The sequence below is a fragment of the Thunnus maccoyii genome, chromosome 3 (assembly GCF_910596095.1).
Source record: "Thunnus maccoyii chromosome 3, fThuMac1.1, whole genome shotgun sequence".
NCBI lineage: Eukaryota > Metazoa > Chordata > Actinopteri > Scombriformes > Scombridae > Thunnus > Thunnus maccoyii.
The window spans coordinates 6,131,033-6,156,090 of NC_056535.1; the positions used below are offsets into that span (position 1 = coordinate 6,131,033).

The 25,058-nt window shown below is 38.0% G+C and overlaps 1 protein-coding gene across 6 annotated transcripts in view; it reads right to left on the reverse strand.

Moving 5' to 3' along the window:
* The window catches only part of cntn4 (contactin 4), a 204,705-nt gene that overhangs the window by 136,489 nt on the left and 43,158 nt on the right, over nucleotides 1-25,058 (reverse strand). For 5 of the 6 annotated variants that reach the window (XM_042401257.1, XM_042401241.1, XM_042401273.1 and 2 more), the window contains 2 exons: nucleotides 21,855-21,998; nucleotides 2,535-2,671 (listed from right to left, as the gene is read on the reverse strand). In XM_042401257.1, the coding sequence (XP_042257191.1) occupies nucleotides 2,535-2,589 (55 nt within the window). In that variant the 5' untranslated portion in view covers nucleotides 2,590-2,671; nucleotides 21,855-21,998. Of the gene's footprint in view, nucleotides 1-2,534; nucleotides 2,672-20,256; nucleotides 20,468-21,854; nucleotides 21,999-25,058 lie in introns of those variants that run through there. The other variant, XM_042401265.1, reaches the window with a different exon arrangement.

The following is a 25,058-nucleotide window of genomic DNA, read 5'->3' on the forward strand; positions in this document are numbered from 1 at the left end:
TACAGTAGCTGGGATTTACTAGGAAATAGGACAGTGGAGTATCCTGACAAATTAATTCTTATTACTTTAGGACACTATCTGTGTGCAGACTTACTTAACAGTGTCTGTGGGTATTTCGATGTGCTATACCTTAAATGTAGTTTATTTGCCATAACCACAATCTTTCCCTTACCTTAGCCATACCATAATTGCCATAACTGAATATTGTATAAGAAATAATTCACCAACATTGTTACTGGACATGAAAAAACACTGCCACTGAATGTAATCAAGAGTTTTTTCTGGTGATAAGGCTGGTGATAAACTAAAGCTAAGATTAGCAGCAGAACATCATATTATTGGACATAATAACCTGCTGATACAATTTGGGTTAGACACAAAGCTCGGTGACAATCTTTTGATCCTTAACCAGATAATATTGAATGGCCTGTGTTCTCATATTGCGAGATGCTAGTAGATATCGTCCATTCAGAGGAAATGTACAACCTGTTTGTTCAAACAGAGAACAGAGATTCAGCCAGCTAGGTCCAACAGTAGACCTCATAAAGAACTTATTTGAACAGTGCTTGTTTGATGTTTCTGTTCTTCACTCTAATTGCTTCAGGTATATGAAATGAAAGCATTATGATGAAACGGAGCAGTGATTGGAAATTGTTCAACGCCAATGGTTCTTTAGGGGACAAAAATTAGATTCTCAGAAAGGTCAGTAATCTATAAGCATCACAAGGCTGGTGATTTGTGTCAGGTTATGTTTGCACCCTTGATGCATTTCTCTATAACACAAATGACTTCAATGAGGTATCAACACTAGAGGATTTAGCTACACCCAAAGCATGCTGGTCAACCAGCTGTCCACTGTGTGATCATGTCGGATTCTTGGGTCAACCATAAGATGAATAGGAACATGTGTAATTGAGAACAGTGAGGCCAGTGCAATATAGCTCAAGGTTTCCTTAAAGAAATCTGATAATCTAATGTGCAGAAGAGGGCAAGGGGTTCACTACAGGCCTAATGCATGTTGAGTAATGAGAAGGAGGGTTTCACCAGAACACAGACCTCATCAATAGAGCCTTTTTCCTCATCTTGATTAGTATAATACCTGTTGATTAAACACTCTGAGTGATTCAACTGATGCTTTCTGGTGACCCCTCCTATTTGTATAGGAGACAAATTAAAGTCCTCCATCAAAATGTGATCAATGCCAGAGAGCCTCTGGCTGAAATGGGCACCACTGTATAATGAAGCTATAATTCAACTTTACTGCATGATAAATGAATGATGGACATTTGAAAACCCCAGGAAGGGATTCCTATTGAATTATGGCCTTCATATATTAATTTGAGAACTTAACCTAAATTTAACCTTATTTGCAGCATTTTTTTCACAAAATAACTGCTGCTACAGTGTTAAAACATGTCATTACATATTATTTGATTTTCATTTACTGGATCACTGTTTGATTGGTGACTTGCTAACTAAAATGCTGGACCAATATTCACAGACATCATTAGGGTCAGTCATGCAATAAAATTAATCCAGATAACTCTGTCACACTTGGTGCAACATGAATTTAAATCAGCCCATGAGGAACTTTCTGAAACACATCTGACATTTTTTCTTTTGTTACTTATGAACTGTGAACTATGGAGTCTATGGCTTCAGAAAGTGTTCAAGTTTTGAAGAACCTTTTTATAGTTAAGTTTAAAAAGAAATAATAAACAAAAAACATAGAAATATGTTAGCTGTTAGAATAATTTCCCGTGAAGTTTTTTTGTACACAAAAAAAAAAAAATGTTTACATTGGGATGACCCATTAATAAAAACATTGCTCCACAGCACTAGTAGTGGTCAAAAACTCCACAGGGTACCTTTAATTTGTGTGTGTCAGCCCTCATTATGAAGCCTTTAATATTTATGTATTTATTTCAAATATTTAATATGTTTAGATGCCTATTCATTCATTATTTATTTTAAGATGTAATTACTTTAAGAGACTGTTAGCGGCTGCATGTTGAATATTTATAGAATTTCACAGATACAGTACATTTCACAGATACAAAATCTTTGTAAGATGATAAGTTTACCAAAGTATTAAGTTCATGCACTTTTCCACCCGTGATAAAATGTTGCACTTATTTGTGATCTGTGAAACTCAGTTAAACAGCATATTTTCATGCCTGCTTTGATGCGTTACACTCACCTCATTCACATTCAGGATGATATCGCTAACCTTTTCTGAGTGCCACATACAACACTAAGGCAAAGCCAAAAGGCAATATTGCCTGCGATTGGAAATCTTTAGCAGACAAAGGCTTACTTTAACAGTAACTTTCTTGTTGAATGGATTCAACATTCTTATTATTTTATATCAATAGGAAAAAAATATGTTTGCTTTCGGCTAATCTACTTGAGGTTGCTCCTTTCTAAACTACGGCTTTCATACTGTCACCTGCCCCAAATACATATGAATAAGGACTCAGACTTCACAAAGGCAGCTTTGGCATGCATCAAAAGTTCTTAATAAGATACTTTACCTGCAAGGCACCCCATAAGTGACTGCAGCACCAGCAGTTTCCATAGCAACATCATCTTCAATTTTGTAGGGTCAAAGTAGTCTCACATCCAATCACAAATGTATGGGATCCGATTTGCACCTTTCTGGGTTCTCAATCTGTAGGAAAAGAAACAGGTGACATGAGTATGGTGGTATGATTTTCATTAGTAGCACCTAAGATGTTGATGATCCTGATCCTGTTTGTCATCCTGATCAGCATGCTCATTTCACAAGGTGTGGAACATAAAAAGACAGCAGGAACATAGACAGTAAACAGTAAAGCACCATGATATTACTTTTGATTCATTTATAGATGGTGAACTAAAATTTAACCTGTGAATTTTTTTTATATATTTTATCAACCAGTCGGCTCTCAAAAGTGTAAACAGACTCTTTCAATCTCCCTTTTAAATTTTCAAATCCACAGTGCAACTTACTCCAGTTTCCACTTTCCTAGAAGTTACACCAAAGAAAAAAAGGGTTTTGGGCACATGAACACAAAATACCTCATATACATTCATTTCCATATCTCCAGCAGCAACTCTAGGGACAACTTTTAAGTCAAAATGAAAGCAAAGCCACTCCTATAAGTTCTCATAGCATTGTTCTTGCTTGAAGCCACATAGCTTTTGTGCTCATAAAAGGGCAAAGCCAAAAGATGAAAAACTCTGAAACATCAAAGAATTTCACAACAGTTGGGTGCTTTTCTCCTCAACACAGACAATATCTCCCCGGAGTGAGAATTAAAACTCAAAAGTACGTCGAGCGTCAGGAAGGTAGCTCTCCTCAGCATCTCAAACCTCAGTGACAGGAAAGAAGCTGAAGGTATGAATGAGGATGAGGTGAAGAAAAAAACATGTTAAAAGTCAGTATTCATGAAAATGCTTTATTTTATTTTATTTTTTTGTCAAAAAGGAAACCCAAACATTATGAAACTTTTTGTTGGGGACTAACTCAGTGATAAACAATTAATTTGGCATGTTCTAGGACACATTTTTTTTACAAAAGTTTTTATTCAAATTGAAATTGGTTGGGGATGTTGCCTGTATGTCAAAGGTTTTTCAACACACAGCAAATATCTGTACATGAATGGATAGATGAGAATGTCAGCAATGATGACAGACAATACTGTGTCCTGCAAATTATGGTTATATACAAATATGTTGTGCTAAATATATCCTGAGGGACACATAATGCCTGTCTGGTTGTTCTATTCTGTTCAACATTTTTTGACAGAAGGAAGTGCAACATTTATGTACCACACACAAGTCATAGCAAGGAGGTTGGGGAAGATGGTGGGTGTACAATGCGCAGATGTGTTAACAGCCATTGAGGAAAAAGGAAAACAAAGACAGAATGGCCTTCTGTTGAAACACTTCTGGTACTTTGGCAGAATTTGTGAGAGACTAGAGTTTGCATACTGAGTCCTGCATGTGGTGAAGTTTAGACTATAAAAGCGCTTTGGTCATGGTTAGGGAAAGATTAGGGCTTCGATTAAATGTTAATAGAGTAAACACGTCTGCTGTTTCTTGGATGGAAACTCATGCTACATTTAGCTAGTAGCAGTACTACTTCTTGTTCCTGTTTTCTCTGCAACTATATAGTCAAGTGGATTCCCCTTGATACTGGATTTGATCAGATTTTGAGGGAAGATCAAAGGTTGTAAAGAGCATATTTTTATATTATTTATTTCTATATTATTTCAACATGTAAGTTCAGTTATTGTTAATTGATTTAATCTTTAGTTTTTTGAGTTAAATGTTAGGTTTCTATGTTCTGACTCACCATAGAAAAAAAAATGTAACTTAAAACAAATTAAAACAAAATATCCTACATTTTTACACCACCTAACCTCTCAGATTAAGTTAGGAAACAGCCACCTGCACAAATCTAGATTAGTTAGATTGAGGGTGCTATGAAAACCAAGAATGCTTTAAGAACAGCATCTCAAGTTATGAACTTGTTTTTCACTGCATGAGAAAATGGATGTGTGGCGTGACAGCATGTGTTTCTCATGGTGATGCGTGAGAGTTGGCAGCCCTGTTAATAGCCATGTTACACTTAAAAGAGCCGACTGATTTGGCTCATTTGTGAACGTCTCGTCTCCACAGCCAAATCCCATCCGATCAGCGAGCTAACGTTAGGTGGGCAAGCTGGCAAAGTTAGCTAACATTGACTCATAAATTGGTTCAGCATTTCAGCTTCAGTATAATCCTACTTTTAGCTAATTTAAAGTTTGGCTGGAGTCAGTGAGCAAAGCAGATTCATTCAACATATGCTAGCCTATCTTTTCCTATGTTCTATTTTTAATGATTGCAGCTGAGATAAATGGCATATTTCTCACCTTAGTAAACAGTCAGACTCCTGTTTGGATTGACAGACTGTGATTGACAGCCAAAGCATGCTGTGACAAACGGCCAGCGACAGGTCTGACTGAACCAACTCAAAGGGTGGTCCAAAAATGTGTGATTTTTTTTTATGACTTGTTTTTGTCAGTTGCTGAAAATAGTAAAATGATCATTGATATAGGCTGCTTAAATATAATCTCCTGATTGTGTGGACTGTATGATGATAAGTTTATTTTTAAAAAGATAAAAAAGTGGGGTAGCAAAACCATAACTATGCTCCCACTAATTGAATAATGCAGATGCATTTGCTCCATTTGCTCCACTTGATCCATTGCTCAGGTGCCTATGTGTTTACATCATCCTTACGTTCTGATTTGACTGAAGAAGGGGAGTGATTGCTGCTTCTTCTTTTACTGTATTGCTATTTTTTATGGTTCATTACTGCTATGAGTTGCAAATATGCATTACTGCCAAGCATGCACATACATCTTCATGAAAATGTACTGGTGAAACATGACATGCAAACAATATTCAACCTTCAGAACATTGCTCTACAACGCCACTGATTGTCAAACACAAGGTACATTTACTTCTGCATTCCCAGACTAAACATTAAAATGCTTTCTAACTTTGTAACCAATTTGATAGGTATTTGGTTTAAAGGGGCTGTTGAGTTAAGTAGGATGTAAATAGGGCACAGAGAAAAGAGGCAGATTTATCCAGTTTACCAGCAACTCTGAGGGAAGAATACAGAATGAGTTGGTGGAAATGTCAGAGGCTGCCTCTGGAAAAGCTGCACTGATGTAAGAATTTAAGCAATACACCCAGTTAAGGAGTGAAATCTACCTTCTGCAGAGCTCCTCTAGGAAACAAGCAGCATTAATCTAACGTCTCCTGGGTAAAAATATATTTAGAGATGAGGCATGTTCGACACAAGCCTCTCCAAAATTACAACTATTTGTGTAATTTTGCCATTACAGAGAAGCACAGATGAACTCTGTTATTCCACCCCTGCTGTGATTCAACAGAGACAGCACAAAGTTTTAAAACGCAGCAAGCAATAGTTAGACAGAACCACTGAAAAACACACACAAAAAGGCACCTGAAAGTGTTTGAGTAAGCCGCATTCTCATTAATCTCAGATTCTCTACCTTCCAGCTCTGTCTCCTGTCTCCACCTACAGAAAAGACACCTTTTATCTCCATACATCATATAGAGGGTTGTCAGAGTCTGTCTTGGGTACATCAATGGTGCAAGGCTGTGCTTTACTCCTAGAGAGCATTTTTATACACATTAAAGTGTGTCTTATGAAAGAATCAAGCTCTGTGCCTATTAGGATAATGCCTGTTTTGGTTTTGTAACGTTTTACACCAGTGTTAATTTGATAGATTCAATTAGTACAAAACATTGACTATGATGCACAGGGCAGGACGGATATAATAGGAAAAGGGGGCACAGCTCTGTTTTGGTGACACCCCTTAACAAAATCCACCAGTATTTAAATAGTAATTTGAACACAACAGACAGGGAGGCCCTATGCTCATGTGTTAGCTTGCCATTTAAGTTATTTGAAAATCACTATCATGATGTCTCTTTTAAGAAAGTTCTGAATCTTGCTGCCAACCAAAAGCAATAATCCACACAATAATCTGCTAGAAAGAACGGTCCACAAGATCTCAAAATTTCATAATTGCACAGGTAAAAACACTGACATGATTATCTATACAAACGACAAAATGCAAGATGTGATTGTAGTATCACTTCAGTTCCAAGGAGAGTACATGCTTTTTAGTTTCCCAATGTATTAATGAAAAGTTGAAGCTGAAAAAATGACTATATGTAATGTGAGAGGTGTGGCTCATAGTGATAAACCCACAGAGATTTATCACCAGACTCTGCAGTCTCCCTCAACTCTACAGAGCATTTTAACAGTTTTCAGCTCATTGTTTTGGTTTTATAGCCTGGACCTTTAATGTTTTAATTTACTCTCACTGCTCTCATCAACCTCACTTCTAGCAGCAGCAGGCATCTCTTTACAGTGAAGAACTCTGAAAAAACGCACGGTAGGCTTCTGCACAGCAACAAATAGAAAATGACAGTTAATCAACGGTGAACACAGCAGAGCATTTAGTAGCGAAGTAGCAAGATATTTTTCTCAGGAGTTGGTGGAGACCAAAAACAGAGCTACCACAGTAGCCATATCAAATTTATGAGGTGATATGTCAGTGCTGCGTTTACATCTTGTTCCTGCTGTCCCTCATCCAGCAACCAAAGAGGCTTTGGTGATGGAGGACAGTTTGTGAACCAGTCTCAGTTAACCATGACCACAATCTCTCCCTTACTCTATTACACTATATTATATATCTTTTTATAACGGCCATAATGGACTGTTCTTAAACTACTCATTTTGTTGTTAAGGTATGAGCACTTGTTAGATTATGGTGCCACCCCTGGACCCGCCCTTGCTAATTCTGTGTCCCACTGGCAGTTCAGGTGAGTTTAACGGGAGCTGAAACTAATTGCAACCTGCACATTTATAGGTCTTGTTACCACTCGATTTGGTGGCGAGTGCACTGATCTGTCTCAGGGTGCTGAGGTGGAGTCCTGTCAGGGTACTCATACTCATAGAACTGTAGTAACACTTGGTAAGTACTGTTTCTCCAGTTTTTTAAAAGGTCTGTTTTTACCATATCAGAGTCTTGCTTTAGCTCTCTCTACCCCTTTCAGCTCGACCTGATAAAGCACCCCAGCAGCTAAAGATAACACACTACTGAGCGCCTCACAAACTTGCTCTTGCCTATTGCTTCTGTAATCTATTTAGTTACTTGATGCCAAGAAAATGGACGTTGATAAATGTTCTGGCTACACAGAGTATATCCAGCTGTGCCTTATTAACAAAATGTAGGTTTAAAGTGCTTACAGTGCTTCTTGTGTTAATAACATGATACACATAATGACACATTCCTCTTACATACAGTAACACTTTTCATTTGCAAGGACACATTTCAAAGAACTAGACAACAAAAGGAAAAGTTAAAACACTTACAAATAATAGATTTCACATTGCTTTTAGCGCCGAGTACATTGATTGAAAAAACAAATAGAAAAAAGAATGAAATGCTATCTTGACTGAATTCCTTCCCAATGTACTACTGTAACATTAGTAATGCTGCTGCTATAAATACTACCACTATTTATACTAGACCTTATGCCAATGACTTCTACTACTACCACCACTACCTGTACCACCACTATTATCACTGTACTGCTGCTACTAATAGCAAGTAATTACAATAATATATTGGTTTCACTGCCACTCAGAAATTATATATAGATGTGGCTGCAGTTGATTAAAAGAAATTATGATGTTAATGCTTCTAATGATTCTTACCAATATATGCAAATTGCCTGAAAATTGAAAGACTCAGAGTTCACTTACAGCTTAATTGAAAAACTTAGCAACTAACTAAGATTTTTTAATCACTTTCAGTCTTTGCTGCACACAGATAAAAAAAAAACATGTCTAAAGAAGACTAGGAGTCTATAGGCATGCTAGCACTCTGATCTTAGTACTTAGGCACAGTGATGCTTTGAACTAAAGGCTAACATGCCAACTAAAGTGGTGGACCAACAGCCAACAACCAACCAACACTGCCATCTGCAGAGCTGCTAGCATGGCTATAAATCCAAAAGAATCTTTGTGAATCAATCATACAATGTCCATGTGCAAAGGGAGGCATCTGGCAATTATGTGGGTGGGTGCACTGTCAGAAAGTTTGGGCATAACCAGTTAAAATTACCTGCTTGGTTGCCCTTTAAAGCAGCGCACTGTGTGCCACCCAAAATTTAGTGATGTAGAGAACAGCCCAGAATCGATCTAGTACAAAAGCTTACTCCAAGAGGAAAATTATATCTTTGTGCAGGAGGTGCAGAATTAGCTCAAGTGGAGATAACCGGTTTGGTTAATGTACTGCACTGGTTCTAAGAGATCCATCGTCCAACGTTCAATGATATTGGGGCCAAGAGCCAAGCAAAACCAGTAGTAATCGAAGGGACAGTTTAGGTATAAGAGGGTATCTACCCGCCGGTTTCTATCCAGAGCCACATTTACAACTCTCATGTTGTGGCACTTAATGATGCTTTGCTGGCTGACAATCACACCACAGCCACATATTAAAATGGAAACGGTAAGTTATTTCAAGTCAAACTGGCTAATTTTCACCAACAGAGTAGGGAAGCTTTACAATAAAATCCCTTCATGTTCACATGCTGTGAAAATAGCAGAAAACATAAAAATGACAAAAGTGTGGTGTGCTTTTGACCTGTTCAGAGAAAATGAGTGAGGCAAACACAAAAAACTACTGCAAAAGCCCACCATGCTGCTTGATGAAAGATTTAAAAATGAACATTTCTACACACAAATGTTGCTGTGTTTGAGGAGACAGTGGAGGAGTATGGCGCAATTCATAGGAGAAACAACCAATACCTTTTGAGCTGCGACTAACTATTCATTTCATGATAAATAATCTACTAATTATTGTTTTGGAATATGGATTAATCATTTGGTGCACAAAAGGTCAAGCTTATTTTTTGTCAACCGTTAATAAACCCCAAACTATTAATTTTGCAATGAACATTTATTTATATCTATATTGAGAAGCTGTAACTGGCAGATGTTCTCTTTACTGTAACTGCATGTTTGATATTTATGCTAAATCAATAATTTAATAAAAAAAATTTCCTGTTGAACAACTAATCTATTAATCACTTCAGCACAACATATCTTTGCTTTTATTAGCTCCCATCTTAGCTTTAAGCACTAAAACTAACACATTTAATTAGAAAGCTGTTGCAGCTCAAATCTCTGCAGACAGATACTAGAGCAGAATCCTTGTTGAAAAAGATTATATACCTAAAGGGAAACATAGCATACAAAGTGGTACAAGAACCTGAATACATTTAGTCTGAAAAGGAACATCTTTACATACCACCCACAAGGTTAAAGCTCAGTATTCTGGTGTCTATTGTCTCTTTATGGAGTACAACCTTGGCAGGTAATGCAGAGCATTTTTCCGGGAACTCTTTTTTTCTGTGTAAAGCTACCTTACATTCAGGCTTACTTAAAGTCTGGTTCCTATAGACTATAGGCCCAAACACTCTTTTAATTACCAAAAACCAAAAGCAAATGTTGCATTTGCACCACTACTCTTGACTACTCAACTGAAACTTGATCAGGAACTCAGAGGCTTGGTCTGCTACGATCTTGGAAGCAGGTCATCAACCAGGAGGAGTGAAGCACTGAACACAAATGCTCAGATACATTTTTAGTCTAAACGTTAGTAGTTTGCTAGCATTTCATTAACTGTAGCAAACCTTGTGTTCCTGCTATTTCCACCAAATTTCTAAAAACACAAAATTTACTTTTGTATTGATATCTGCTACACTCACCTCTCACCTTTTGCCATTTCACACCATTTAATTGGTTGAAATAATGACGCCCAGGTAACATAGCATGATTATGTTTGTCTGTTGGCATTTAAGTGCTCTAAGCATAATAGCAGTGCCAGTAACCACATCACTTCATCAACTCAAAAGCACTTAAAATGCACTCATGGGCAAAGAACTATCATATTAGCCCATTTATGTGTTTTAATTAGATTTTTTTTTTTCAAATTCATTATCAGTTATTAGATGTTTTAAAGCTGGTATCCAGAATGTTACTTCAATATGTTTTTTTTAGAGATACTCTAAAAAGTGCTATTCAGATGTTCATCATTGATGGCTTGTCTGCTTCATCAAAGACCATTATAATCAGAGACATAATCAATAACATACACCCGGGGCCCCTGTACAAGTGGGGGCAGTCTACAAAAGAAAAAAAGTTCTTTCCAACTCTATAATGCTACCGATAGTTTCTGTTGTCTCCTCTTTTCCTGTTCTTTTGACTGTTAATAATAAATAGCTGTATTACCAGCCACATCTGTAGCTGTTCTTGTTGCCGTCTCATTAAGCAATAACTGAGTTAATGTCTTCCAGTGTCATTTCCATACAGTCACCGTTCCTGACACCAGCTGTAGATCCACAGTAACGGGTGTAGTTGCAGCAGGACAATCATACAATGGCGTCAACACCTTTGTTGTGAAATTATTTATATATGCCACAGGCTTGAGTTTTTTTTGTCTTTTATAAAACTGTACATTTTATACTTTATGCTTTATATTGAGCTATGTGTGTCATAGAAAAGCCCAACTGTGACAGCTCTGTGAAATAGCTCTCTGCTGTGCATCCACATCACTGCTGATATGGGTGGCACTTTTGGACAGTTTTGATTTGGAGAGTGACTTTTCCAAACTGCATCACCCTGCCACATCTCAAGTACCAGTCCAATATTAAGAACACATCTACAGAAAAAAGTAACTAAGGCTTGACGGAAGGAATTTATTGTAAGGGCAAAAAATAGAATTTAGTTCCAGTAAAGGAGTGTTGACCATTGAACACAGAACTCATTTTCATCTGCACTATTTTATTTTAAGCATTTTAATATAACACCCGCTGCAGTTGTTTTTCTGGTGAGGACAGGCTCAGAGGTTTTTTTTTTTTTTTAATGCAGTCACAATTACCACCAACGTTCCTTAACAATCTGTTTAAACATTTCCAAATCCATTTCCTGCAGAAAAAAAATAATGATAAACAAAAAAAACCTTCAAAGATATTGTAATCAAATTGTGTTACTTCTTTTATAAAGGGAAAAATAGTGTTTAATGGTGGCAAATCTGAATGCAACCCCCACTATAAAAACAATGCTGTCGGCTTTAACACTGTACATTACTTTACAATTTTGTTCAATATTCTGTATATATTAAATAAAGCATGCACTTTAGGGAGCATTACAGCTGCACTAACAGAAAGAATACATTTGGACATAAAGCATGGGTTTCATTAAGGAAATAAGCTTCCTGGACGTATACACATGGTGCAGGATACAGTAAATGCAAGTCATAAATCAATCCATAATTAAGTTAAAGAAACTTCCATATTTAAAGTTGTGTGGGAGCATTTTCAACATAGCCACACTTTTTATATTGATGCTTGATTTCCACCTCAAATGATACAGATGTATTGATGACTTGATGGCAAGACTATAAGGAAAAGAGATTATGTGACCTCTGAATATGAACCTACTGTAACATATGATTTTCTGGCACAAATGAATGAAATTTGGTTGAATGGGTTTGCATTTCTGTCTCAAATGGATAGTATTCTATTCCACAGCAAAGCAAAATATTCATTATTTTGTTCTTTTTCTCCCCTCATTGTCCTTGGTTTAAATGGATGAACCAACTAATTGCACTTTGATACAATGACTACAGAATCTCATTTATCTGAACCACAGACATCTGAAATGGTCTGCTAAACAAACAGTGCCTTTCTGGAATGCCTAATTATTTCATTTGAGAAACAGATGAGATTTTGAATACCTGCACTTAGCATCTGCAGTTCTCTCCAAACTTATTTCACTACTTCACATGCACGAGCAAGAAGTTCTTCCTAGTCGTAAAAATGCTCATTAGGGAATTTTTCCTCTCTGGTTACAAAACAAATCTTTAAGGGACTGCAGTCGGCAGTGAAATGCAAGTATTTATAATGACCAGAGACAACAAATCATAATATTGTCATTTAACAATTAGAAAACATTCACTGAGCAGCTGCAACATGTGTCCATTAACTAATCAGCGTATTTCCAAATTCATATTTAAAATCTGTTTTGCAGCAAAGAATTGATTTCAGACATCACATTGTTTGTAAATGTGGAAAACGGGACCTTCATCATGTAACCCTGGCTGATTAGTTTAATTCAAAACCTATTATATAAAAGTCTAAATATACATAAAAACAGCGCATAGTGGCAGTGAACATTTTTGGGGTGTTGTCTTTGGCTGTTAACATTCTCCAGAGGCTGTTAGTACCATGAAGGTGCCCTTGAGCAAGACACTTCAGACTGTAGCTGTACACAGCAGCTCGCATAATGCATTGAAAGAGAATGATGAGAAGGATTGTGCTATGAGATGAGCTCATTTTGATTTTTTTAAAAGAGGAAAAAAAATAGAATTACCAATAATGATATTTGCCAATAATAGAGTAAACACAAGAGACATACATATAAATACATACATACATACATACATACATACATACACACACACACACACACACACACACACACACATATATATATATATATATATATATAGATAGATAGATAGATAGATAGATAGATAGATAGATATAGATATAGATATAGATATATATATATATATATAGATAGATATATATGTATGTATATATGTCGATTGCTAATAGGAAGCTGGGCATACAAGGGGAAGAAGGCCACAACATACTGAATTCAAGTAGTTTGTTTCATCAAATAAGTTTTAAGCTGAAAGTTTAAGAGAGGAGGATTGTGTTGCAATATGATGGCATTTATTCCACAGCTGAGCTCCGCTGTACTGAATCTCCCCTGATAGAGAATAGATTGTTCTAAATCTTAGAAGATGCTAATGATTTACACGCCTGTTATATCTATATCTGGATTACTGAATTTGACTGAAAAAAAAATCTAATTGTTATAGGTGCCAAATGCGGCTGATAGATACTTAGGTAAAAACATGTGGGATGTAAATATATATTTGGAAATAACAGTAAAACAGAGGATTTCTGAAAAATATTAGAGCCAGCATGCTCAGGGTTTCATTTTACCCTTAGATGCATAAAAAGGTAAAAACTGTGCATGCTTTTATCAAGAGACACTTTAGTTTCACTGCAGTGTGGTACAGCTGTATGTGCAAAGTTGGCGGTGACTACACTAAAAAATAATGACCTGCTTGGCTTTCCCTACCACCCGTTTCAGCCACTGATATCACAAACCTCATCACAGTCAAACAGAACTCGGTCTGTACAATTTCAGTTCACCACAGATCCATCGGCCTCCAGACAAAGATTCACCTACAACTCTGAACAATTGCTCCATCAGTTGAAAATATAAGGAAATGTGTCCACTATTTTGTCTTACTATCTAATTACTTAAGCGGCTTAATTAACAAATTCCAGTTTTGCGTTCATGAAAATAACAAGCCTAATGTTGGATTTGTGATTGATTATGCCTAATATATTTCATGAAGGCAGCAGCAGATGTGTTATATTATTCAGCAGGAAACATCAACAAGCAGTGAAACATTAAAAACAAACAAATCTGTTACTTTATCATTTTGAGCCCGGTTTAATATTCCTATGCAATCCCTATGGTAACATAAAACATGTCTGGTAGCAGGGGTAACTTTACAGTGAGCTCATCATGCTTTACATTCTTATATGTCATTTCTAATGTTAATATTTTAAAATATTCCTAAAGAAACTTATATTAACTTTATCCAAAACTGATGAAGACCATGAGATGCAGTTGAAGAGCAAAAAGCTAGTAAGTGCACCTTGTATAAAGATTTTCCTAGTTCAAACTTTCCTTGTGTTTTAATTTATAATGTTATATATTAACATATGTGGCTGTTGTGTCAAACTGAGAACTAACACCCCCACTGATTATTGGCCATTACCGCCTAGAGGCTTTAGAGTATGACATTCTTCAGAAAATGACTTCTAAGTGTGTGGTTGAAACTTTCATGTACAGTAGGTGGTGCCAATAAATGTGTACCATTAACCTTCCGGTTCACATGAATTATTAAAAAAAGCTATTAAGCCAGAGTATGGCTACTGCCATTATCAAATGCTTTTACAATATATTAGCTAATTCAAATTCCATTTGAGCCACAAATGTTGATTTGAATAATGTCATCGTTACAAGTGACAAGTTTCTTTTGACTTGCTGAAATCTTTTGATTAACAAGAATAACTTTCCATAAATAACTAAAAAACCTGCATAACCACCTTGGATAATATCACCTTGCTTGTTCTAATTTACTCTTTTCACTCAAAATAATCCTCTTCCTCTTATAATCAAGACACACTGTTTACTGTGATGCTCCAATTTTAGGTTCATAAACCCTTTTGTATGCACCACTAAGCTCCTCACAAGGAAGACGCACAAAGATTTTGTAGTTTTAGAAGAAATATAAAGGCAAGCAGTCTTCTTGACTGCCACATGGAAATATCATTCTTCACAAGGCATTGCAATAGCTAAATGAGCTATAATATATTTTATGTTTAAAGGAGAAAGCCATCAACCTGTGGTCAATTTAGCCCCATTCACTTTCAGTCAGAATGGAGAATTCTCCCCAAAATCTAAAAACCAAAATGATCCAACCCCCAATGCCTCCCTCCCCCCCCCAAAAGCTCATAGTCTGAGTGCTTGTCTTTTATAGACAGTTATCAATAGAGAGCAACACTGATTACGGTACATTTGTACTATTCTTTTGAGTCATCTCAGCATGTCTAGTCAGTCCTTTAATCTTGATTCAGACAAAGAAAATAACAATGCCCTGTGGGGAACACAATTTTACCGAGTGCTTACATTGTACTAAATGATGGAGGAAAGATGGCTCTCATACAACAGCCACACCCAGTGGAGCACAATAACCCTCTGAAACTGCACTGTTGTGGATCCTCAGTAAAAAAAAAAAAAAAAAATCCACGTTCAAGTGAGGTATATTAAGAAGAATCATGATCGTGAACCTCATCCAGAAATTGCTTGGAAAGAAGGTGTTTTGCAGGCTTTATATAAGTCAGTTTAATAATGCAGTCCCAGCGTTCAGATGCCCCCCCCTCAAGTTGGTTGCTGTGTGTCGTTGCTCTTTTTAAGCACTTAAAGCCATTCCCAAGGAGAGGCAGTGTCCAACAACGTTTGAATTAGGAAACGTTGGCTGTGAAGACTACCCCGAGGACTGCGGTGCCTTGAAACCAAAGGCCTGGAAGTGACAGAGCGTCATAAAGCATCACTAAAGCGGGGAAATTATTCTAATATGATTGGATTACAAATAGGGCATTTAAGGAACCAATGAGACTAGATAAATAGCAGGAAATGGAGCTGTCTCACTGAGCGGTCTTGGATCTTTTTTTATCATTTAAGTATTAAAAATGAACGGAGAGATGGGACTAGGTAGATAACACTGAGGAGCTCTACTGTATTATAGTCAAGTGTACTTATTCCTGATAGCTGTGGGCTCCCAATTCACAGCAGTGTGCGCAAAAACGCTTTTGATGGTGAAGATGAGACGTGTTTTTGTGTAAATTACACTCATTCATGACCTTCCTTTGACTGAATTAGGCAACAATTCTTCATCCTCTTAGAAGTGAAGCAGTGGTTGGAAGATTCTGCATGCAGATAAAAGATTTGTTTCAATGAGATCCAGTCTGTGCTTTACAGGCAAACATCAAACTGAAAGGAGCTCATTTTAAGAAAGTGCCTTTTGGAGATTTTTTTTTTTGCAGTAATTGTCTTTTTTAGCTGATGTTTCAAAAAAAAAAAAAAAAAAAAAAAAAAGAACCCAAAACGCACTAAATTGTATCAAGTTGTAGCCGCACAGTGAGTTCTCTAAATTATTTTTCCTTCTATGCTGAAGCCACAGCTGCTTTGATACAGTAAAAACAAAATTCATCTTTTATTTATCTGCTCCATGGCTCCTGACACTCCTGGAGTACAGCCTAATCATAACTATCACACCTTTTTTTTAAGAGTTTGGGTAAAGAATAAACATGTAATTTTCCACTATCTTGCTTGACAGGCAAGATTTTTTTTCACCGCTCCCTGTTCAGCTTGTCATACAACTCTATCTACTGCCAGATTCAAAGAAGTAATGCATGGCATACATAAAACCACACAGCACTGTGGTAAAGTAGTATCAAGGGTCTGCAGCTTCCTCATCCATTATGGTGTTGTGGAAAATCTCACAGCGCTGTTTACTTTGAAAACCCAGTAGAGTGAAGCAAAAAAGCAGTGGTGCTGAACGACTGACACCGAGCATTTGTTTTTATTTGCTGCTCGTCACCGTGTCTACTTGTGCGGAAGGAACGCGACCTGATGGTTGGCGAGGTGGTCGCAATAATGCACACGTCTCACATGTTACATTGTCTATCGGGGTGTGTGCGAGAGAAGTGTAATGTGAGGTCACACACAAGGATGATATGAGGATACCCTACAGCAGTGGTTTCCAACCTGAGGGTCAGGAACCCAGCAAGTGTTCTGAGATGGATCTAAGGAGTAGCAAGATGACTACTAGGGTATGAAAAAAGAAAAAGAAAAAAATCTACACAAAATAATGTCTATTTTTAAAAATGTCTCTAATTTTTGCTTTTTCTTGTGGAATGCTGCATATTAGGGCTGCAACTAATGATCAGCAATGAACATGACCAATGAATAAACCCGTTATTTTCTCGATTAATCAATTCATTTTGTCTAGAAAATGTCAGAAAATTTTGAAAAATGCCCATCAAAATTTCCCAGAGACAAAAGTGACAGAAACATATTAGAGCTGAAATGATTAGTCGATTCATGGATTAGTCAGCTGACAAGAAATTAGTCAGCAATAAAATATTTTTTTAATAGTTCCAGTTTCTGGAATGTGAGGATCTGCTGCTTTCTCTATCTTATAAACAACCATAAACTGAGTATATTTGGGTTTTAAACTGTTGGTTTGACAAAAAGCAATTTGAAGAAGTCACATTGGGCTCTAGGAAAAATATGATGGACATGTTTCGCTGTTTTCTGATATTTTGTAGACCAAATGATGAATTGATTAATCGAGAATCCGCAGATTAGCTGATAATCTGATGATCATTAGCCCCGTTTGAAATGTCTTATTTTGTCAAGCCAAAAGTCAACCCCTCCCCAGAACTATTCAGTCTACTATCATAACAAAGAAAAGCAGCAAATCTTCAGAATTTGAGAAGCTGACACCAGATTTTTTTAGGGCATTTTTGCTTGAAAAATGACTCAATTAGTTGATTAGCAATGGTTGCATGTAAATTTTTTGCCAGTTGACTAATCCCTTCACCTCTTCAGGCCTCTTGAAAGCAGTTCTACACTATTTAAAGACGTGCACTCTGGCGACGGGTTGACAGTAATTATGATTCATATTAAGGGGTCACAAGCAATTTAAGGAGTCAGTTTAGCAAAGAAGAATCCTCAAAGACTGAACTGCCTGTTTTGCTTTAACAGTTATATTTAATAACAAAAAAAATCAGTATGGCACCAAATTTAGCCAAAGAGATAGAAAACTGGTGAAAGCAAAGTGAAAGATGAAGCAACAAGTCTTAGTACCCCCTCCCTTCCTACTGTACCGTTTAAACTACTGACAGAATGATGATGAGACCATAATGACTAATGTAAAGTGCCCATGTGGCTGTAATGTCAGTACGTACAGGATATCCTGTGACAAAACAAGTCAATATGAAGAGTAAAAGTGTAACAGGCTCTTCTTACTGTATGTATGTAAGATAAGGAGGAGACAGCCACACACTGTAAGTTCTCCATCATATCTCACACAGAACACTTTGTACAAAAAACCCACAGTCTACCATTCCATCTGTTCCTTGAACTAGCTTTCCTGGAGAGGCATGAAATAAAAATGACCTTGATGACACATTTCTTCGATACTTCCTGCGGAAACCACGCTTTGAAATTTTTATGGCGCGCCTCTAAAATGCACCTATCCCTGGATATTTTTAATGTCACTTCTGTGCTCCATCACTTCTGACAGGCTTGTTGGCTCTCAGGCCATCTTCGACCATTAAAAGGCTGTTTTCCTGTGAGGTTGCATCTGGACAGAGACATCACGCAGGCACCAGATATCACTTACGCTCATTAGATACCAGTCAAACTAAATGCTGCTTAGAGATGCTTCTGCAGTTATTGACATTTGTGTAGCGTGAGCTGATGCCAACTTGCGGTTCAGCTTCTATCTTGATTGTTCATGTTTGTATGGAAGGATTTTAGTCATTTGGTAAATTAGATGCACAATCTACTCCTCACTCCCCGGACTAATTCAGCCATTTTTAAAAAAAATATTAAACATTTATGCTTAGATCTCAAGAGAGTCTCTGCTGTCTTGTCTAAGGCTTTCGGTGAGATACTGTGTGCTCATGTTCACAGATGAAGACTGAGCTGTAGAGTCATCTTCCTGAAACCCTTTAAGGTGAAGTTGTCTCTTTTTACTCTGCTAACCTTCAGAATAAGTTTGGCTCTTGTCAAGTCAGACGATAAGTTTATGCAACAGATCATACAGAGTTACTGTAGCTGCTCCTCAGTCAGCCATGGCTTCTACAGACTTGATGGTGAACGAACAATGCACGCACATCATCAGATAGATGCTGGTATGCAGCACATGGTCTGCTCTGACTGGTTGTTATCATCACACTGACACATTTCCCTTGCACACTCACTGCACTCAGGGCTCATTTTTATGTTTCCGAAAGCAGAAAATTCTACCGGAGTCACTTTCAGTTATCATTCCAGTGAGCAATTTTGGCAGAAGTTTGGCACGTCGGATGTGCTGAAACTGCACAGATGTTCATATCTATTAAAACATATTAAAGTGGCTTTATGGCATTTGCAGGTCATCAGACTCCAGGCCCAACACAGGCTGCCGTGACCACTGGACAGCTTGCACAGTGACTGACAGATGCACCGATTAACACCATTGGAGCAGTGATACAGTGACATAAAGGCTGATTCATTATGATGTCATGAGCATCACACAATACGGGAAGTAACACAAACAAAATCAGAACTTAAAATAGCAGTTTGGGATTACTTTTTTTTTTTTTTTTTAAATCCTAAAGGTGTATAGGCTTAATGAAGGTGTGTTTAACCCTCCACTATTCAGGAGTGAATCTAAGAGATTTACATATGCTGGTTTAGCGTTGGTTTTCTCCCGGTTTTTCTGGCTTAATCCCGCGGTATCCAGGACTAGACGGATTCTCGTGGCCGCAGTAGGTGGTCAGCAGCAGCAGCAGCAGCAGAATAATCAACAAATCCGCGGGGATTATTCAAGGAAGGGTCAACAGCGGGGATTACTGAACATCTGCACTGATCGGAGAGACGCTCACACACCCGCAGATTACTTTACTTCCACCATGATAGTCCCACTCTCACAACAAAGTAGACAGGCAAATCAGATCAGCAGTGGGTGAAATTCAGAGAAGGCAATCCCGGCTGCTACCACCCTTATCGAGGTTTAGTGTAATCTGTATAAAAAAAAAGTTAGGATGGAGATTTTATTTCTCTCTGAGCCGCAACTACTGCTGAGCTGAGCGAGATTTAACTTGAGGCGTTGAAGTTACTATATGAAAAAGAAGGGGATAATAATTAGAATATAAAAACAACAACAACAATAATAATGATCTTACCTGTCCTCGCAGCAGTAATTTCTCAGAGGATTTCACAGCCTCAGATTAATCCGTATTTTGTCACTAAACAAAATTCTGCACACAGACATCACTGTCGAGTCGCGGCGACGCTGCTGGACAAAAACATCCGTCTGACTTGTGCGCAAAGATGCTGCTCTTTCTTTTGTTGCGCTACATTCACGGGTTGTACTGTGCTGCTCCGTGCGGCACCACTAGTGAGCCTCCATCCTGCCTCTCTCTCTCTCTCTCTCTCTCTCTCTCTTCCTCTCTCTCTTTCTCTACCTCTTTCTCTTTCAGTGTCAGTAGCACAAGTATCTGACGACGTGGCGTCTCGCAGGTCGGATATTGGAAAGTGAAGCCTCGGTGTGCTCACTCCGATGCGTCAAGTCTCCCTCCCTCATCAGACAGTGCTGGAGCGGAGCGGGACGCACGCACGCACGCGGCCGGCGAAGAAAGAAAGACAGAGGGGGGAAAGGGGAAAGAGAGAGCGCTGTCTTGTCTGTCTTCCCAGACCAGCCTCTCACTGCTCCGGCCATCCAAGTGGAACAGACTCCCTCCTCCTCCTACTCCTTCCTCACCAACACCATCTCCTCCTCCTTCTCCTCCTCCTCCTCCTCCTCCTGATGCTGCTGTTAGGATGTCCAAGCAGACTGGGATGTTGATGGACCAAATACCTTTCGGCTGGCTTGTTATAGTGTAGTAAACAACCGGTAATACCTTTCAACAGTGGTACAAAAAGCACACACTTGATACAGTGCACTGCATACTTTTTTGATTCTTTCCAATGATTCCTGTATGCATCAACTCAGGAGCTCAGAAAGAATACTTGAATCCTCAAGTTTAGTCTGGTATCTTATCTTTTGTTCAAGCAAATAAAAAACACCTTCAATAATTCATATTGCTTCACATGAAACTTCAGACTTATGTGTCTGCATGTTGAGACCAGGCAGAGATAAGTTTTTTTTATAGTTTGGAAAATGGCCTCCGCCTTAAAAAATGTCCTTGTTTGTTTTTAAATCCATGTAAAGCTGGTATTTTTCAAGTTTCCCATCTTTGCACTATAGCTGTAAAGCGAGCTATTCAGTTCATTTTCTAGGTCATGTCTAACAACAAACACCCTCACAGATATGGAGGTAGGCTATGTGGGACAAAATCCTGTCAAATGATGCGGGCCTGTAGCCAGGTGCATCTGTACGTCTGTTTAAGGGTCCTTGAGAAAAAAAAACAACACAAAAAAACCTTTGGGTTCCTCTCTTGTCTTACTAAACTTCAATTCCTAGTCTGCAAATGTCTTTTTTGAAAAATAACAATCTCTCTTGTGCTCAATTTGGATTCAGGAGTGCCCTGATCCCAGCGAGAGTCATTCAAGTTACTTGCTCATGCTCGGATTGTTGAGAAAACTCTGCAACCGCCCACAGGACCAAGAAGAACAGTTTGCATACACCAAGTTTCCTTGAGGAAAGAACTGTTGCATTCCTATGATATAACATACATTTTCTTGAATGAAATAAAGATAATTGTTTATTGATGATACTGATAATTAGTTTTGTCAAAAGTCTTTGTCGCTTAGACTTTACAGACAGAATTGGTAACCTCACATGGAGTCCAGACACTGGTGGTGGTGGTCGCTGATGACTCTGCTGAGACTGATAAGGCTGATGAGGTTGATGAAGTGATGAATCTTGCGAAGACCGGCGGTGATGGGGAGGTGGCGGGGCGCACATAACGGCAGCATGAAAGCACTACAGGTAGAGAGGGAGAAAGCATTTTTAAAAAGACAGCCACGAGATGAACAATGGAAGTGTGCTGCTGCACTATTGGATACAGTAGATGTGACCAGTTGATGTGAACAGCTGATGGCTCAGTTGACAGCCCCTGATAATGACAGCAAAGAAAATTATGAGTGAATATGTGTGAGAGATGTGAAAGGCATGACGCTATGAGAAACTATAGGCTCATGACTGAACTTTCACTACAGCTCCTTAAGTCTAATAAAAACAGAAATGAAAACTGCACCTGGGGGTCATAGTGACACCGTGAAGTGCAATCAAGTCACTATGACCTTAATCTTGAGTGCCACAGGTACAACAAGTCCTTATAGTCATTTCACATACCAGTCAGTGTTCCCATTACAGTGAAGAACATGCAGTAAGTGTAGTTTTCCCACAAACACCACCAGCTAATCAAATGTTTCTCTCACTCATGTGAATGAAAACACCTCACAATCATTCACCTCTTTCTCTGCAACCCTCTGACCATTCAATAGAAAAAAAAAAGGGCTACCTTCAATTAAGCCGAATTGCCTGAAAGGATCGATATTTGCCACTGATATTGACAGGGGATGCGGGGGCAGGAGGTCAAACGGGTCCATAACCTCTCTACATTTCCACCTTAAATCAATAAACTGATCGCACTAACACCTGTGAAATCCGGCTGTATTCACTGCCACCGCATGGATCCGAATGTTCAACCACACACATTTACATAATCACACAGGCTGTCAGAGCTAAAGAAGTGTGGCGTATCAGCAGGATATCTAAGTGTTGGTGAAGGGAAGTCTCGGTGAAGTTCAGTTTAAAATGTGTCAAAAGCTTTAAGGGATGATACCCAGCAGCTTTGACAGGTCGTTCCGGCGCCGCATCATTTTCGCCTCAACAGGAGTTCATAGTGAAGCGCTGACCATCATTCAGCAGTTTTCTCATTCTTGAGACATTTGGTTCATATATTTGATGACGAATCGTAACTTGCTCATGATGCCAGTGTATTTCAAAATGCAACTTAGACACTTTGGATGCACACGGAATTCATATAACACTGCTTGTATATCTCACTTTCAGCACATTTCATTGATTTGCATATTAATTCCCTAAAGATTTCCCAGACCTTAACCAGAACCTCAGTGAAGACAAAACCCTTTTAGCTTCTGCTCAATACAGTTGCAGTGAAAAATGCAGACTCCTATTATGGTCCTAATTGGATGTACTGTCCAACTTTTAACTGGTTTGAAGTCCAAAACGGGTCCCAAAATGTGAAATACAGACCAAACACATTCTCTCTCTCTCTCTCTCTCTCTCTCTCTCTCTCTCTCTCACACACACACACTCACGCACCAAAAAAAAAAAAAAAACCAATAAAAAAACACCCAAACCCCATTTAGCAGTTTCATGCTTATTTCAGAGGTGTGACTTTACTGGGAAGTTTTTCTCAGTGTGCCATAATTTATTCCCCAAGGAAAGTATTTAAAATGACTTCAACTCCCTCATTTACTAGGCCTGTAATAAATATATTTATGACTCCCTGGGTTTTAGGCACCACATAGTGTCACACCACATCTTGTTAGGAGTTCAGGCTTTCAAAGAGCACGGAGATTATGTGATGATTATACAAGAGAATTTGTAAACTTGTAGTTAGTGGAGGTGTTAAACAGGGTGATCAGCCACGGTGGCAACAGGAGAAAAAAAAAATTATATAATCAACCTCAAAACATTCTAAAAACATCCAGTGTCCCTTGAAACGTTTTTTTTTTACCATTAACCATGATGAACAATAAAGTGGTTGAAAGGTAATCATTTGCCAAGGAGTAAAGGAATAGTTCAAAATTTTGGTAATTATGCTTGTATGCTTTCTTCCAAAGAGTGGTGTGAAGATCGATACCATGCCTGTACGCTGAATATGAATCCACAGCCAGCAGCCAAGTTAGCTTAGCACTTAGCGGAAACAGTAGGAAATAGCCTGACTCTGTCCAAAAGTAACAAAATCCATCTACCAGTACCTCTAAAGTTCACTAATTAACATGATATCTCATTTGTTTAATCAAAAATGATGAGTTATGGTGTTACAGGGGTAATGTGATGGACTATTTCTGTTTCTCCTGGAGTCTCCACTGGTTGCCACCTCACACAGTCTTTATGCTAAACTAAGCTAACCAGCGTCTAGCTGTAGCTTCATATTAACTGTACAGACATACAGTTTGGTAACAGCAATACTGTCAATGACAGGAACAGGATTAACAAATTTATTAAAAGAGTCTGGTTCTACAATTGGTTTGACTCCAGATTTATTAGAAAACTTTTTGGAGGAAAGAACCAGGAGGAGAATTCAAGCCGTATTTCAGTCCTGTTTGGTGTTTTTAGTAGAGTAAAAAGTGTGTTGAGTGAGCGGTTATGCATGCTCACATGTTTCACACATTGATTTAGGAGGTGTTCTGTTCCCACAGCTGTGAATCTTTTGAATAATATACTTGCAGGTGTTCTGAGATATGAGTTGTATTTTGACATTTCATTCATTTAATAAACTTTGTTGTTACAAATGCTAATTTTTAAGGGTGTCATTTCCTCCGTTTTGCTTATTTTACTGGTGTTATTTTTAGGTGCATCACTTATGATCAGCCTTTTGTTTACTTTTATGAACTGTATTTATATTGTTTTTTAAATTAGTGATGAGGTGTGCTCCTGAACTACACTGATATCCTCTGGATTAGTGTTACTACTGTTGTAGTATGTTTTTCATATGTTTCATATGTCTGGGAAATCATTATGTTTTGTAAGCTTGACAATTGTGAGCTGAAAACAACTGTTACTTTCAAGAATCAGGTATGACAGGATATGTTACCTTGCCAACAGATGAGCTGTAGGAATTGGATGTTATTATGTGTTTGTCGTGCTGCCGTCTATAAAACTGAAAAGAACAAGGGCAAGATGTGTACCATATGTGTAAAGTACAAGTGAAAAGTTTTTAACCTAAGGCTTCTTAAATGTATGATTTGTTTATGTACTGAAATCGTGAGAGATCCCACCAAGTGG